This window comes from Micrasema longulum, unplaced genomic scaffold (genome assembly GCF_059751315.1).
Source record: "Micrasema longulum isolate JH-2025_06_02 unplaced genomic scaffold, ASM5975131v1 h1tg000020l, whole genome shotgun sequence".
Classification (NCBI taxonomy): Eukaryota; Metazoa; Arthropoda; class Insecta; order Trichoptera; family Brachycentridae; genus Micrasema; species Micrasema longulum.
Genome location: NW_028277228.1, coordinates 198,231 through 215,724, shown reverse-complemented (window position 1 = coordinate 215,724; position 17,494 = coordinate 198,231). Strand labels below are relative to the sequence as shown.

Below are 17,494 nucleotides of genomic sequence, written 5' to 3'. Positions count from 1 at the left end.
ATGTTTCACAGGAAAGTAAAATTTTGAAATCACAGTATATTATCAATATTTGGAAATGCAAATCATAAAAAGTAAATTACTTATTTTCAATGACATTTTAAAATACACTAAAAACATTTCTAGAGAAAAAAATATTAAAGTATATTTTACATAAAAACAGAAATACAACAATTTATGATAATTTCAACTAGATGTATAAAAAAAGTACAATAGCTCATTTTGTAGGTATATACGTGTATTGTTTTTGTATTAATATATTTAAAACACAGTGCAAGGATATAATATAAAGAAACATAATCTCAGGAAAATATTTTTAAGGCTCAGTTTACATTTTTGTAAAGAACTAAAAGTATAAAAAAGTATTCATTAAAAAAAATCAGATACAAAAGTAATTGTTAACTGGCGACATCTTAATTAGAGAGATTAGAAATAAAACAGTAGATAATTATGAAAAACATTACAACATGAAGACTAGTTAAACACATTTCTTGTATATTTTATTCTCAAACAAATTTAGGATTTAAATGTTTTGCGTATTTGCATTCGGTAATTATCAAGAATTTTAGTATTGAAAATTCTCAAAACGAGATTCACAAATATACCATCATACACACTACTACGTACATTGTTTTATAATATTGAATTAAATTCTATTGAAAAAAACTATAAGAGTAAAAAAAGAATGTACCTATTAACTTTGTACCAGAAAAGAGGATTTTTAAATGTGTTAATTTAAGAGCAACAAGCTATGTATTTGAATTATATTAGGTATAATAATTTTTGATGGTTTTCTTTTTCTGATAAAATGTATTTTTTTAATATGGCAATAATCTCACAAAGAAGAGTAGTAAATAGATACCAATGATAAACCTTTTTTTATGCGGCAATACTATACCAAAATACTATTTTGTGAAATTCTGCATTCAAATGTTACTATGGCTCTTGTTTTATGCTATTTTTTTAGTGCGGAAATTCAATGCCGAAAATGAGAAGAATGTATAATTATCTCATTTTACAATTCAGTACACAGGTGATAGATGTAATTTGAAAGCCGCTTTATCCTTTGTGGCCGTGAAGCTTGATGAAAGAATGAAGATCTGCTGGAACTATTCCTCTATAGCTAAAGTTATATTGACTTATGACTTGTGCTGAGAGACAACACAACCTGTTTGGTAGTAAACGTCTTAACATGGTTTCTACGAGACCACCTGTAATAATAAGGTAATGGATTTAAAATATAGCCCACATATTATCTATGTATAATGGATGAGTATTTAAATATACATATTATATGATGCTCTTTTGTGGATATAAATATTTTTATTTGAACCCTTTTATCGCACAGGGCCAATCATCAACCTGAAAGTTTTCATACAAGTCTTTATACTTTTATTGTGTGCTTAGATATATGTTTATTGCCAGTTTGAGAATGTTTATGTTCAATGAAATTTCGTAAACTTGCTAATCTAAATTGAATTGTTTTTGTAAGAAAATTTTTTTTTGGAACAATAACAAATTAAAACTTTTGTTATTGTTCAAATTTTTGTTGATGAGAACTGTATTCAACCCCCTAGGGAGCTGTTTATATTAACATATTATAAGAGAGGTGACAAATATTTTCAGGTGTTGCCTAGTGAAATAATTCAATCAGATTAATCTCACCCACATCAATAAAGGTTTCAGCTCTTTAACTTCGCAAACATCAACAGATGGAAGAATTGGAGGAATATAAGCAGAACAGTGAATGTTACACAGTAAAGTGGCCACTTAAACAAGCCAATAACAGGTCTTAAGCCCTATAGATGCATATACTTCTATATTACCTTCTCTAAAATGTTCTCCATCTCTGTTGTAATGTGTATATATTTATATTTCTTGCAGTTATATCCTTTATCGAAGGATAAATAATTAACTCTAAATATATATCCGGATTATGATGTCATGGGTTGGGCGTGTATATTAATATTATTAATAAGTGATTTATCAAGGTGATACAATGAAAGCGCCCACCTCTTTCCCAAAACTGTTAATTAAGACTATAGTCCTTAAAATGTATCTTGATTAAAATGACAGCTGCCATACTAATGTCAATAGAGATGGGAAATTACTGATCACTGATAATGTACCAATCAAATCGATTTTATCAGTTTTTTCATGCAAACATGAAACTCTGTTTCCGAAAATTGATATAAAAACGCGAAAACAAGCCTATTATAGTGTGTTAAAGACAATTATTCACCAAAAAAGGGCATTTATACTTTTTTCATGAACAACATCAAATATATTGTTTTTTTATTAGATCAATTTACATTGATCAATTTGTCCCATCTCTAACGTTTTTGCAAAATGATGTAACCTAAGTCGTTAATAATTAGGTTTATTTGAGTTTTTTTAGTTTTAAAACTGATTTTATATAATTATGTTGATTTATATGTCTAGCATTGTATCAAAAAAATAAATTAACATACCAGATACGAATGATTTTTCGTGTGTCAATAAAGATCATTCCTTAGACGTCATTACAAAGTTATGTCGTAATTTTTGCTGACAACTGTCATTCTAATCAAGCTATATATTAAGGACTATTGTTTCATGTATTCACTATAAATTTTTTAAAACATTTAGCAAAAATTTAATAATTCCTAACAATCAAATCACGAAATTACAAAACAGAACTTTAAAAGATTTCATTGTACCCCTCACTGCAGAATAGTCATCAAATACACATGGCCAGTACATTCCCCTTGTTTTTGTTTCCCTGACAGTGAAGGAATATAGTCTTAGCTCTCGGCCATACCCAGATCCCGCTTTGAAAGGAAGTTAATAATTTCATAAAACTTGGCTATCAATATTGTATCGAAATATAAGTATTGTTTGTTCGTACCGGGTTCTGCGAAGTCCGCAGCGGTCTTCCCCTCACTGTTGACGGTGTCGGCGTGAGCCCCGTACCGCAGCAGGTCCCAGGCGGGCCCCGAGGGAGGAGCCTGCGAGCGCGGCGCGGGGTAGGCACAACGCGCCGCGTAGTGCAGCGGTGTGTCTCGCCGCCTGTCCTGGCTGTTAGGGTCTGCGCCGCATGAGAGCAGCAGCTTGCAGGTCGTCTCGCAAGGGAATCTGAAAAGTGAGAATACAAGAATGGAGGTAAAAAAAAAGTTCTAAGTCAATGATTACAAAGCACATCTGATAAAATAGTCTAAAAACTAAAATAATAAGTTGTCTTTAAACCACGTTTTCTTTTTGTCTTTTAACCTTAAAAAGCATGCCGATTAGAACAACTTAATCATGTATCTTTGACCTAATATATAAAAGGCCTAAGTGCCATTTATTTGAATAAAATAAAATATATTTAGATTTGTCTCAAAAATTGCTATTACTTTTTTTTATTCAATTTAATTTCCCAATTGCTTCGTGTTCATTTAGTATTTTTTGTGTCTGGACGCATGCAGAATATAGTACTAATTGTGAAATACAACGATAACCCTGGATAAGTCTTTTCGACTCACAATACTAGCCACGGGACCAAGACCCGATTCTAATTTATTTATTTTAAAAATTTAATCTACATAAAACTAGTAAATTAAAGTCAATTAATTAAAATTAAAGGGAATCTATATAAACCTAGTGAATTAAAAAAATTATTAGGAGCGTCCTCTGGTTAGGATAGTCATTATCTAACATGGCTCAGCTCGTTCTAAGACAGAGATTTTTGAATTTGTAACTTACTTGCAGACATCGTTAGTGTGGAAGTCATCTACTGGAGTGTTGGGGTTGAGCGACAGGTGCAGCAGCGTCTGGCCATCCCTTTGGCGGGCTTCCAGCCTCGCCGCACGGTACACCGACGCCCGCGCCAGCCCGTGCGGCTCCTCTCCTTCACCTCCACCCTCCCCCTCCGCGCCCGCCACGCTCAGCAGGCGGCCCATAATGGCGGTGAGGTACAGAGCCGTCCGGATGTTGCTCTCGTATTCCTCCTGGGATGCAGATCCGAGGTGTAAATAATTGCATTTCTCACATTCCTCTCTTGGTAATATTTAGAGAAAGGAAACACACGAATAATATAGGAACACCGGAATCTCTTTTTAGACTGTTTTGAAATAACACAGTACAAAAAATTAAATTTTAAAAAAACCACGAGACAGATGGAAATATTATTTAAGGAATCCCAACCACTGACGTATTACAAAAAAAGGTATTGCCTTACCAACCGCATCTCATAATTATCAAATATTGCGTTGCCCTCAACAATTGATAAAATCAAGATACACATGCAAACATCAATGTGCAAGAGATATACAGTAAAACCCCCTTTTTACGTTTTTCAAGGGAGCAAGAAAAAAAGTATAACTGAGGAAAACACTAAAGTGATAAAATTAAAAACGTATGGAAAAAATAGGAATTAAAACCGGGGTGATGGAAAATGTAAAAAAATTGTTAATTAGGTGTAATATTTGTATGAGAAAGTATGAAGAAAAATGGGTCCTGAACATATCGGTGTAAAAAGCGGGAAAACGTAAAATCGAGGAACGTAAAAACGAGGTTTTACTGAATATTTTCTTAATCCATTTTTCTGTGTAACTCATTACCATAGGCCACGACACTGGCTGTTTTAAGGAATATCTTCTTTTTTCTCCTTCTCGGTAATGTATGTTTTTTTCTTTTCAATAATCTATTTTATAAAACTGAAAATACATGTTTGTTTGTCCGTCACAGGAACTCCTACGAAAAGGTAAGTCGTAGCGACATGAAATGTGTACACTAATCCGCACATGTCCTTAAAAATTCAATACTAAGATATTATGTCAAATTACACACTTACTATTATAGTATCTCTGTCATCTTTGGGTCCGGGGTTATCTATTTTTTGTCTATTTCGATTTAATTCTAATGTGCAAGCATCTAGTACAGTCCAAACCTGGAAAGACAATACCAAATATTTCAAGAAAACACTAATAAGGGGTTATATATACATACAAATAAGGGATTGTTTAAAAATGTTTCCAAAAGATCATACCTGTTTGAGAGAGAGCTCAATGCCAATATGTATCATTTGAGAAAAAACTTGTGCAAACCTCAGGAGGTCCTTTACCACTGGTACCTAGAAAGAAAAGAAACTTGTTAGCTTGTACGTTTCACTTATTGATATTGTAAAAAATGTTAGGTCCTTCACTATTCCTGCAACATACCATCAATACAGAAATAGTGTATTGAATATTAAAAACTCTTTGTAATGAAGAAATAAATAAGTAAACATTTTCTTGGAAAGATTATAGTGCAAGAATGATCCAGCATTTGCTTTACGAACTCGCTAATCGCATTATACCTAACAATTTATTATGGAAAGAAAAGACGATTGATACTTAAATTTACAAATTTGGAATAACCTGTGACCGGTTTCATCGCTTATGCAACATTTTCAAAACTGGAATCTTAACATAAAATTCAGTGCATTCATACAAAAACAGTAAGGATAAGTAATATATGTCTTTTATTTCTATAATAGATTACAATGAACTTCAACCGAGAATGTTCACTAACAAACTGGAATATTTTGTATCGAACAACTTTAGTACAACGTTGCTTCGAAAATTATTATCAGACCCAACAAAATAAAGTGAAATAGACATTCAAAATGTATTATTTAGAAAATTTCATAAATAACTAACCAAAATAAGAATTAAAATTTATATCACCTAAAAAAACCAGCTGCTTTTAATTTTACTATTCAAATTTTCTTTAAAATGTTAAGAGGCTGGGCTTCGCATGAATTTGCCTTCATCAATTCACAGATAGGTAAATAAGGGTTAGTGCCTTGTTCTCTTGCCGGAGCTCTAGAGCATGTTCCCAGAGGCCGAGGCAACGATCAAAACGTGCGTCGTCCGCAAACACCGCTCCACGGAACACTACAGGGTGCGGTAACTCGGGACACGACCGCCCCAAAACTCTCTCCCGTATGGCGAGACCTTCCATGTGTAAAGATTGAGCATCCTCCCGAATAGCTTCAAGTTCCTGCAATAATAACACAATTGGTTAAAAATAAGATTCGAACACTCAATATTTTGAAAATAGCTTAGGTGTGAATACTATGTAAGCATAATATTGTCATCCCAATAGGGAAATATCACATACTACAAATACCGATAAAAATATGTGATAGAAAAATTAATTTTATTTTCAAAATCAATATAAATATTATGGAGAAATATTTCCATACATAACTTTTAAAATAAAATTGTTAAAAAATATATTTCTGCAAAATCGCGACCTGTTTGGCCTTGAAAATTGTGATGTGAAGATTCGTGACAATGTTCTATTTAAATTTAAACGGTCACAAACAAATTTCAAAATTTCACCAAATCGAGACATAGGGCCAATGCAATGAACCATTTTCGCAGGAATTTAAAATTAAAAACTTTAAAATATTTTTTTGCTACTAATAAGTACAAAAAACTTTTTTTTTTTTATCAGACCCTTATTAATTTAAAATTGTAAAAAAAAGAGATTTCCCTATTCAAATTGTTAGAAATCATTAACCTCTTGTGACCTCTATCAAGTCAGACCTCAATCTAGTATTTGGAATGAATCTGATTTCATACTCTGTTAAAATCAGACAGACCAGGGTTAAACAAATTTACACACGCATTACAAATATATATATATATATATATTTTCTACTGACCCATCCTCTATGCCAAATGTAATGAAGGGAACTTATTAATTGTATCTTTATAGTGAAAACCCAGAATTAGTAAACTCTAGTCAATAAGACTCTCAGTATGTAAGTTGTTAAACTCTAGGAGGCATATTCGAAAATACCAGGCGGGTTATCAATTCGGATTGTATCGGTATCACTCGTACATACAAATACACCCCCTGTTCAGGATGTTTTGGAATCCACCCGAAGTGGATATGTAAATGCAGACGTGTCAGATGGAGATAACTAAAGCGTAATCCACCTCAATAATAGAAATAAGCCAAATTCTTTTATAAGACATTTATGACGAAGCTGAAATACTAGTTGAGTGATGTTAGTAAGCGCTACACAGGGGTGATTTTGTGGCGTTACAAAATTAAACAATGCTAATTAAGAGACAAATTAACGAGCGCCTGAAGCATCACAAACGGAAGTAGTATTTCTTCTAGTGATACCGAAGCATCCTGAGAGACTATCGCAGGATGAACTTGCCAGGATATGTCGGTAGGCAGATTTTGTAGATATGTTGTTACTGTTGCTACTTGTAGCTTTGAAAGTTTCAAGTTATAATAACAGTTGAAAAGAAATAGTTACTTGGAGTGAAGTGCATTCTCTCCAGTTGTCGTAGGCAGGTATGGGAGGAGCGGGTTCACGAGGTATTGCGGGTCGACCAGGACCTGCTTCTCTCATCTCCATACTACGTCTCATGTACTGGTATGCTAACTAAAGTAAATACATTTCATAAATAATAATATTTTTATTTGGTATAAAAAAGGTCACATTTACATAGTAAAATGTAAAAAAAAAATCTTTTTTTTATACCATATAAATAAATTTTCCCAATATTCAGGGAAAAATTCGTTATTTGCATTTTATGCAAATTAAAATTTTTATTTTCGTCTTTTAAAGGTTAAGTACCCAGATAAAATTATTTAAATATGCTTTTTTTTAAATTCAATAAAAAATTAAATGTTGTAGTATTGCTTGAAAAAATACAAATATTTTTTTATTAAATCATTGGTAAATATGAATAATCCCCAATCATGACTGTTCTTACAATTGTTCTGCAGTATATTTAGTATAATCTTGTACAATAATTATATTTTAATGAAATTTAATTTTTCCCATTCATTTTTTATTTCCTCACTTTAAAGTTTTCCTAAGTTTTACACTTTTTTTGTTGCTCCCTTGAAAAACGTAAAACAGGGGTTTGACTGTATTACTAATAATTCTACTAACATGTATGTATATGATTGCATTAGCAACTAATATGTAAAAGGCACTAAGTGCCGTTTATTTCAATAAAATTAAAAAAATTAAAACCATGGAAATGTCAACTGGAGTTTTTTGAGAAAGGAATAAAAAACTCTAGGTATTTATGGCAGGTCATTGGCTGGTTAAGGTGACTACTATCACTTTATTGGCATCCTGCCCATATTTGAACATCAATATTAATTTACTTAACACTAACAATTATTTTAGCCAATACAAATATTCTTATAACCGGTAATTAATTATTAAATTATTTTGTTATATAAATCAATTTGCAAGTAATCTTTAGGGTTTACAGTTTATAAGTAAAATCTGTCCACACAAGTTTGAAGTAGGTATTAAAAATATTGTAATATAAATTACTATTCAAGACAATATGTTTGTGAATGGTTACTCACAGGTAGACAATAATACTCTTTATCATTGGCAAAGGACGCTCCGAGCAGCTCCATGGCCTGTATGGCATCCTCTCTGCTGACGTCTGGCTGCTCTACAAGCAGTTCTACTACTCCGGCCCGAGTGCGTTCCGCAGCACACATTAACGCAGTCATACCTACAAGCACAATATTGTTGAGTACTTACTTGAAATTCCATAGATAAAAATAGAAAACTATGTTTATTTCAACAAACTGAGATTCTTTTTTAAAAAATTAACAAAAACAATCCAACAAATCTCACCATTTTCGTTTGGAGATAGTTGTGCTCCGTGGTCTAATAATTCTTTAACAACAGATACATGTCCACACTCAGCAGCAAAGTGTAGTGCTGTAGCTCCACAGTGCGCTTTCTCATTTATTTTTGCTCCTTCTGACAGCAAGAAGCTCACCTACAAAAATATGATGACATATTAATACATAGACATGCTGAGATATTTATTCATTTAATAAACGCCCAGAGGTCTCTTACAATATACAGTTAAAAGTATATGGAGCATTATAGAAAATAACATAAAATAAAATCAGAACTATTACACTAAACATGTAATTTATTCTAAAAAGAAGAAAGAAAGAAGAAAAAAAAAGTTAATAAAGTGAAGTTGAGTAGAGAAACACATTAAAAAGAGGAGAATTGGGGGGATGGCCATTCGATGGATAGGATAGCTGATTCAATTGCAGAAGGATTACTTTTATTTAAGTTAATTTGTGCAAGCCTAATCTCCCCATTGAAATACAGCTGTTATTATTAATTAATGAGGTTTTTTCATGTATGTATCTTTTGATTTATATTTTGTTTTTTAGTACAAATTTTTGATCAACTCTTCTTTTGACTGTCTGTTTTTTGGTTGGCTGGAAGATATAGGTTTTATCAATAAGTCCGCCAAAGAATTTATTGTTTGAACTTCAAGATTAAAATAAATAAGGCATGAAGGCACAGAAGGCAATTACATACAAATTGAAATGACATTTTCTTCGCGCTAGTAACGTGTCTATTTAATTATACGTCATTCATATTGCTCATTGCAAATTGAATACAACCTCCTAAATGGGCTACATTCTACAAAACGCATTGTAATTTAATTCAAAGGGTTTAAAATAATTTGTTTTAGATTTGTAAACTATATATTGAATTGTTTGTCTATAAAAAGTTCACATGTTTTAATAAGACTAAATTATACGTACATATAGATTAAATTATTTAACCATTAAAAAAACAACACACATTTTTAAATTAATGAACATAATTTAAAAAATCAATAAAAATTTACATGATAATCTCTAGATTACTTATGACATAGGATTATTGCAAAATTATGAAGTTACTCAAATGGAACAATCATAAAACTATGATACAAGCATGAATTTTTATGAAACAATGAATAATGGAATCAACAAAAAGTGAAAGGAGTAATTATGTCTGCATTTTATTACCTTTCCAACTGGTTTCAAAAACTAACTTAAACTATTCTGTTATAAAATTATTTATTTTAAATAATAATGATTTTGCTTATATATATATATATTATGTATAATCAATTGAATAAAATAAATACATCAATCAAAACATGTCTTTATAAAATTTAACAATTAATATTCTTTATTAATTTAAGAATGAAAATATTAAAAATAAATATATTAATTTGTATAATTTTTTGTTGTATAATATTCATCAGTCTTGATATATACCAAACATGCTAATTGGTCAAAAAAGAAAGCGTACCAAACATTTATGAAAATATGTCTAGTTACAATAAAATCACGTCAAGAAATTTCATAAAATTTGTAATTATTATAATATAAAAGTGAAAACAGTCTAACCTCACATTTCAATTAAATTTAAATTCCTAAATAAATATAAAGAACCAATAGAATTTTCTATAGCAGATCAGATAAAGTGATTTTGATTTTAGCAAAAGAAATAAAACTCACCACATCCAGGTGGCCCTTATATGCGGCGATCATGAGGCAGGTGTTGTTGTATTGGTTCGGACGATGTAGGTCAGCTTTACGCCTCACGAGATATCTTACTATGTCAAGACGGCCATCAAAACACGCAGCGCGTAGGGGAGTGGACGCAGTGGAAGTCGCGTGATCTAAATCTGCTCCAGCTTGTGCTAGACGCTAAAAAGAAACATTAAATTGTAGACATTATTTGACTGTTATATTCATATTGTAACTAAATGCATTTTCCATGGAATCCATAGTCCAATGCTCTCCTTACAATCCCTTCACTGCACTGAACGATCATTACTATTTGCTATCCCCAAAGTCTTCAATTCTCTACCTAGGGAGATAATTAGCATTACGAACATAGGTGCATTAAAAAGACCCACAAGAAAACACTTTTTTTGATAGATTTTGTTAGGTACATTATACTGTCAACAGTTTTTAAAGAAAACAAATTGTATTGCAAGTTAATTGTATTATGTACTCGCCTTCCTTACTCATATTTTGAACATTATACATATGCGTAAAACCATCTTGGTTCATTTGAATTGTTTCAATAGTTGAGATTTCGGAATAAATATCTGGTAAATGGAATTAGTAAAACCCCTTTTTTACGATTTTCAAAGAAGCAAGAAAAAAATGTGGAAAACGCTAAAGTGAGGAAATGAAAAATGTATGGAAAAAAATAGGAATAACATTAAAAAAAATATATTTAGTATAAAATAGTGTACATATACTTCCAGAAAAATTGTAAAAACGGTGATAAGTGGAAATTATCAATATTTTTTTTTACCTATTTTCAATGATTTCACTAAAAATATTTTTATATTTTTTCAAACAATATTATGTATTATTTTTTTATTTGCTTTAAAACAGCATATTAAAGTTATTTTATATGTAAAAAAAAACGAAAATAGAATTTTGAATTTGCATAAAATAACATTAAATATTTTTTCCCCTAAATGTTGGGAAATTTTATTTATACGGTATCACTTTTTTTTCTATTGCATCACTAAAAACAACTGTCATATAGTTCGCGGCTTTTTAAACCGTCTTTTAATATTTCTATTGTTATGATTTAAACATCGCAATTCAATGATATTATAATTTTGTTGTTTCTAAATGTTTGTCAACTGTGTATCATGATTTGTACAAGTCAATATGACGTTTTTGTTCAAATGAAAACTAAGACTAACCCTAAAGGTTAATAGGAACTAGGAACACTTAAACAAAAAGGTCAATTACACTGCACCTGCTTTGAATTTAGGTAAAGACAATAATTTATCCTTTATTAGTTGTTTACCTGTTTTTATTTTACCTTCGCGTGGCACACGCGATGGAGCGCGGGCCGCGGCATCTTTATTATGACATAGTTTTGGCTTGCATGACACATCAAATGAATTCCGATTTTTTTTTTAGTAAAACCTGGATTATGAGAAAAGTAAAGAGCGTTGATTGGTGAGAATATTTGTATGAGAGTGTATGAAGAAAAATGGGTCCTGAACACTTCGGTGTAAAAAGCGGGAAAACGTAAAATCGAGGAACGTAAAAACGAGGTTTTACTGTAATACTTTCACTAGAATACATTTTTTTTATAAGTACTTTTAGTGGGTTTTTATTATTATTATAGGCAGGCAGCCTTTGCTGGTGCGCCTATATATCGCGTGCTGCTTTTTGTCTGCGTTCTTCTTCCTTCAAAAAAGCATCCAAACTGTTTTTGAACTGGTTGACCGAAATGGAATGGACAACTAGGCTTTGGAATTTATTAGTCTGAAACCACCCTGCTGGAAAGGAAGTTTTTCTGGGATTGAGGTGGAATTTTATACATGGAAAACTTAAACTTTTTGAAACTAAACCTCGGAGGATTTAGGGGGTTTAAAAGTTACCAAAGCTCAAAATATGACGTATAACTGCATTTTCAACTAGTTTTCTCAAATTTTGTCATTAAGAGGCTTTTGTCAGTACATGCCGACGATAATTCAATTAGATTTATTTATTTACATGTGCGTTACAAAATATTACATTTTGCATAAAAATGACAGCCTTGAAACAGGTTGTACCTTGTTAGACAGATTGGACATAATCCAGAGTAATCTATTACCTAAAACATGTACTAGATAAATCAATTGTAATTTCTATTAATAAACCGTGATTATTATTTTTTTTATCATTAATTCACACTTAAAATTAGGTATACCTATACAAAAATAACACATAGGTACATAAAACATAGAGTATGGATACCTTGACAATTCTAAGGTGGCCGGCCCCAGCGGCAGCCCACAGGGCCGTCGCTCCGCTGATGACGTACTCCTCGAAGCGAACAGTGGACTCGGTCTCCAGTCGCAGCGGAGGTAGGAACTGTTCCACCAGGATTCGCACTGCCCCCTCGTGCCCATGGCGGGCGGCAGCCACCAGGGGGGTGCAGGATACTCCGTCCATGTTGACAGTCTAAACAGAATTGATGACGTGAGCGGATAAACGTGTTTTGTCGCTAAAGTTTTTGAAAATATATTTTTTTACAAGGATAAAGGTTTTGGATAAACTTAATAATGATGCTCAATAATCTTTTTATATGTTATGAAACTATTACTAATTAAAACTTGAGGTTTATTGAATAATAAAATTGACATAAACAAATACCTAACTATATTGACTAAATTGACAAACACAAACATACTTACACTTAATGAAAAAAACAAGTAATATTATCCATTTTAAATCTAGAAAAAAGTGACATAAAATAGATGTTTACATAAATGATGAACGACTAATTGAAACTGAACATGTTAAATACTTGGGACTAACAATTGACATGCAAAATTCATATCAATAATTTAATTAGTAAAGTGACGACATTATCGAAACTTTTTTTCGAAATCAAAAACTTTGTTCCAAAAACATGAAAAAATATTATGAATGAAGCCTAAGTAAAAAAATATGTTATATGCAACTCCTATGTGGAACAGGAAATCAAAATGACAAAATAGACTACAAAGACATCAAAATAAAATATTAAAGTTAATATATTGCCTTATCTAACAGCAACTAAAGAACTTTTACAACTAAAATCCTTAAAATTTATTCAGAAATTAGCCACTTATGAATTTGTAGATGAAGAACTAAAACTTTTTAAAAAATTGTAGTAAACATGAACACAATACGAGAATATCCGAACAATATCACATACAACACTCTAAAATGAGACAAGGACAGTCGAGACCAATAAACCAGTGACTGAACTTATACAATAAACTACCAGACAAAACTTAACAAAAGACTCGGACAACTTTTACAAAAGATCTTAAAAATATTATCCTTAACAATAGAATATGAATTTAAAAGAGAAAAATTATTTTGTTAAATGAATGTAATCCATAAGTTTTATAAATAAATTCCAAATAAAAAAATTGTACTACAGCAGTGCCTTGATAGTCCGAACCCTAGGTAATCCGAACGCCTCTATAATCGGAATGACCCCCTTACTTCTGTTAAGCCTCTGTGGCCCTTGTTATTTACATCAGATGACATTTCCGGCTAAGATGCTGAAGATTTTGACCCTGAAGATGACTTACTATTAAGCCTTTTTCGAAACAGAGGCTTTTCAGAAGTAGAGATTAACAATTTCTTGATTGACAATGCTGATATTGATTGTCTGGAGCCTTTAACTTATGAAGGCATAGTAAGAAAGGTAAGAAATATGCATGACAACGAACAAAAAAAGAATTGGAGGCATCAGAATGAGTTGTAAGGATTCCACATACTCAAGCTGTGTCTGCCTTGGATACTTGCTTGGAATGGGTGGATGAAGTCGATATCTCAACTCCAGGAAAAATCCTTTATGTACATTAAGGGACAAAGGTGTTTTCTATGTCGATAAATAACACTTGTCAAAGCACTATATTGGATTTCTTTTAAAGTGTGATTAATAGCATTATACTTTTTCATGATTAAAACATACTTCCAGTTACAAAAAACCTTTTTTTTATTTTTAAAAATGCCTTTCAAAACATCTGAACACCACGTTTTTAATGGCATCTAGACTATTGAGGCCCTGCTGTATATAAATGTAATATTATTTTATTACTGAAATTTGTTGCAACAGAGAGAAAACATTTTTGAGAAGGGAATACAGAAGTCTAGGCATTTACAGGGCTAATGACCTGTTATTGGCTGGTTTAAGTGGTCACTTTACACACTGTGTAACATTCACCACATTTTCTTCAACTCTTCCAACTGTTGACTTTTGTGAAGTAAAAGTGTTGAAAACTTTATTGATGTGGGTGAGATTAATCTGGATGAATTAATTTAACTTCTAGGTAACGCCTGAAAATACTTTTACCAATCGTTATACTTCTATACTTCAGTTAGTTGAATGAACAATATTTTGAGCATGTCCAAATGTTTGAAGACAAAACCCAGCCGTGTCTACAAACATTTGGAAAATATTTTTCTTTCTTAGAAAAATGAATTATTCAGTTGAATTACAGAATTATCAAAGAATTTAATTTTTAAAAATTAGTTACATGATCTTAACTCTACCCAGTCTAACGTAGTCGATCCGTATCGCCTCCGTTTGACGACAGCTGTCACTGGAGTTTGCTGCGTTTGTTCTCTCGTTACTTCATTCCTCACAAAGTCAACCACCGCACACTCAAGATTCTTCTGAGACACCTATTCTCAAAACTAATAATTTTGCATTTAAGTTTGTAAGTGAAAATTCTTGATGGAAGTTCATTGTAATTTATTATATAAATAAAACACGAGTGATACTTTAATCCACAAATTTGGAATATCCAGTGACCGGTTTCATCGCTTTCGCGACATCTTCGAGACTGGTATCTTTATTAAAAAGTTAAATGTATTTATACAGAACAGAGGTAAGGATACATAATTCAAAGTTATATGTAAGTAAATTAAATAAAGTTATTTTTATCTTAAGGATCATTATCGACAAATTTTCTATGGGTTAACTAATGAATGGATATAATGTTATTTTAATGAGTTTAAGTATTTTATTTTATTGTTGGTGTCCCATCCTTCGTGAGTGTGGTTTTAAAATAAATAAATACTTAAACTCATTAAAATAACATTATATCCATTCATTAGTTAACCCATAGAAAATTTGTCGATAATGATCCTTAAGATAAAAATAACTTTATTTAATTTACTTACATATAACTTTGAATTATGTATCCTTACCTCTGTTCTGTATAAATACATTTAACTTTTTAATAAAGATACCAGTCTCGAAGATGTCGCGAAAGCGATGAAACCGGTCACTGGATATTCCAAATTTGTGGATTAAAGTATCACTCGTGTTTTATTTATATAATAATAATTTTGCTGTTTTGGGCCCTAGTGAGGTGCCACGATTCGCATCCGTAGAGGAGAATAGGTGATATATAGACAAAAATAGCGATGTTGATCTTTAAACTATCTACCAGTACACTCAATGATAATAAGCAGAGACCGGATTATACACAATTGCATATTTGCATATACATTTACATACTTTGGCTATTTTTATAGGTTTTAGCATATTTTACTAAAAACCTGCTGATGGGACATATTTGGGATATTTTTACAGGTTGTTATAGTTGTAGCCTCCATATGGACAAAAATCTTTCTAGTATTTTCAACTACAAAATTAGCTATAGTTTACAGCAATACAATGTCAAATTAATAGTTTAATAATGGCATATGGTGAAATTTTCCCTAAGACAATATGCGCTAATATAGCATCTCCATTCGGTGGACGTGGAACGTTCATTCTCAATTCATAAACATATTTTGACTGATAGAAGGCACAACTGCATAACAGACAATTTAGAAAAATGCATTATTGTTAACATTAATAAAAACAAAGAGTGTTTAAATTTTCCCTTTCAAATAAATAATAATCATATTTTTATATATTTTATGTTGCATTTTTTTACACTTTACTGAAATATTTTAAACATTTTTCATGCATCATACATATTTCAGCCTTTTTATGTTGCATATAATCTGATCTCAAATAATAAGCATTTCAAAATCTAATAAAATATTCACTCATGTGTTAACATTTAGGTACCTAAATAAAATATTTACATATGAATATTCATTTACATATACTTATGAAAAGAGTATAGCGCAAAATTACGCTAACAGATGTGACAAGGGAAAATTGTATGATAATTGGCCTATTTTAAGTATACTCTGAACCATAACAATTTTGTTCAGGTTCAACAAAAACAAACTATTATCTTTTAGAAACCAAACAAAAGTGCTGACAAACAACATATTGAACTGTCATATATTATTTATAGATTCTGCATGTGCTCACTGCAGCACTTTACTGTTTTCAATGTTTATATTGCTTTATGTCTAATAAAAATTTGATATTCAAAACAAAAAACAGAGACATACAAGAAAAATTGTTAAAAAAAACAACAAAAGAAATTGGAGAAAAATCTTTTGAGAAAAGAATTACGTAGTCGTTATTGCAAATTGCGTGTTATGCGTTGAGTTATGGAATATGTAATAAGTAACTTAATCAAATCTAAATCAAAATACACTGGTGTTGTACTAAGACAATGGCACTGGCACATGCGTCGATGACACAAAGAAAGAAAGCAAACTAAAAATAAGCCCACCTGATTCAGCAAATCGTCAATCTCTTCTGCAGATTTTTCATTTAATAAATCATAAAGCGTAAGTGGCATTCCATCCCGGGCTGCAAAATATACACGATGCCTGAGACTGTCCGATATGTCATCTTCCGTCTTTTTGGTATCCATATTTTAGAACCATATAATATGTATTTTACAACTTCAAAATATAAAAACGAATAATAATATACCACGACACACGACCTACAGATTTATGAACTGTCAAAGTGCTGTGCGAATTTCGTGTAGGTGTCAAGAAATACCAATCGAATAATATAAAGAAAATTTTGGGAAAATTCTACGAATTGTATAATTTCACTATGGTTTGCTAATAGGGGAACCCGGGGTGAAACGGGGTACCAGGGCGGAACGGGAAATGGGCAGGAAATTAGCTACGCACGACAGATATGCATGAACTTCGTGCACAATAGTCAGCTCACTACGTTGCGCTATATGGAACGGTTGTTGTCAGTGCCGGAGTGCGCTTAGTTTAAAATTCA

The 17,494-nt window shown here is 31.5% G+C and overlaps 1 protein-coding gene across 1 annotated transcript; it reads right to left on the bottom strand.

Annotated features, from left to right (window-relative positions):
- Positions 1 to 238: 238 nt before the first annotated feature.
- Fem-1 (protein fem-1 homolog B) lies at positions 239 to 17,245 on the bottom strand. Its single transcript, XM_088242894.1, has 12 exons — positions 16,980 to 17,245; positions 12,586 to 12,792; positions 10,324 to 10,515; positions 8,636 to 8,783; positions 8,356 to 8,510; positions 7,280 to 7,408; positions 5,803 to 6,000; positions 5,006 to 5,089; positions 4,811 to 4,906; positions 3,721 to 3,965; positions 2,885 to 3,111; positions 239 to 1,208 (listed from the first exon to the last, which is right to left on the bottom strand). The coding sequence occupies exons 1-12, from the start codon at positions 17,121 to 17,123 to the stop codon at positions 1,057 to 1,059; spliced, it is 1,977 nt and encodes a 658-aa protein (XP_088099020.1). The 5' UTR covers positions 17,124 to 17,245; the 3' UTR covers positions 239 to 1,056.
- Between the last annotated feature and the right edge of the window lie 249 nt (positions 17,246 to 17,494).

Excerpts from the sequence above, each read along its gene's own strand:
- Fem-1 (XM_088242894.1), bottom strand. The coding sequence starts at position 17,123 with ATGGATACCAAAAAGACGGAAGATGACATATCGGACAGTCTCAGGCAT. Across the intron at positions 12,793-16,979 it reads TTGACGATTTGCTGAATCAG|ACTGTCAACATGGACGGAGT; the intron begins GTGGGCTTATTT and ends AATTCTGTTTAG. Across the intron at positions 4,907-5,005 it reads TTGAGCTCTCTCTCAAACAG|GTTTGGACTGTACTAGATGC; the intron begins GTATGATCTTTT and ends TTGTCTTTCCAG.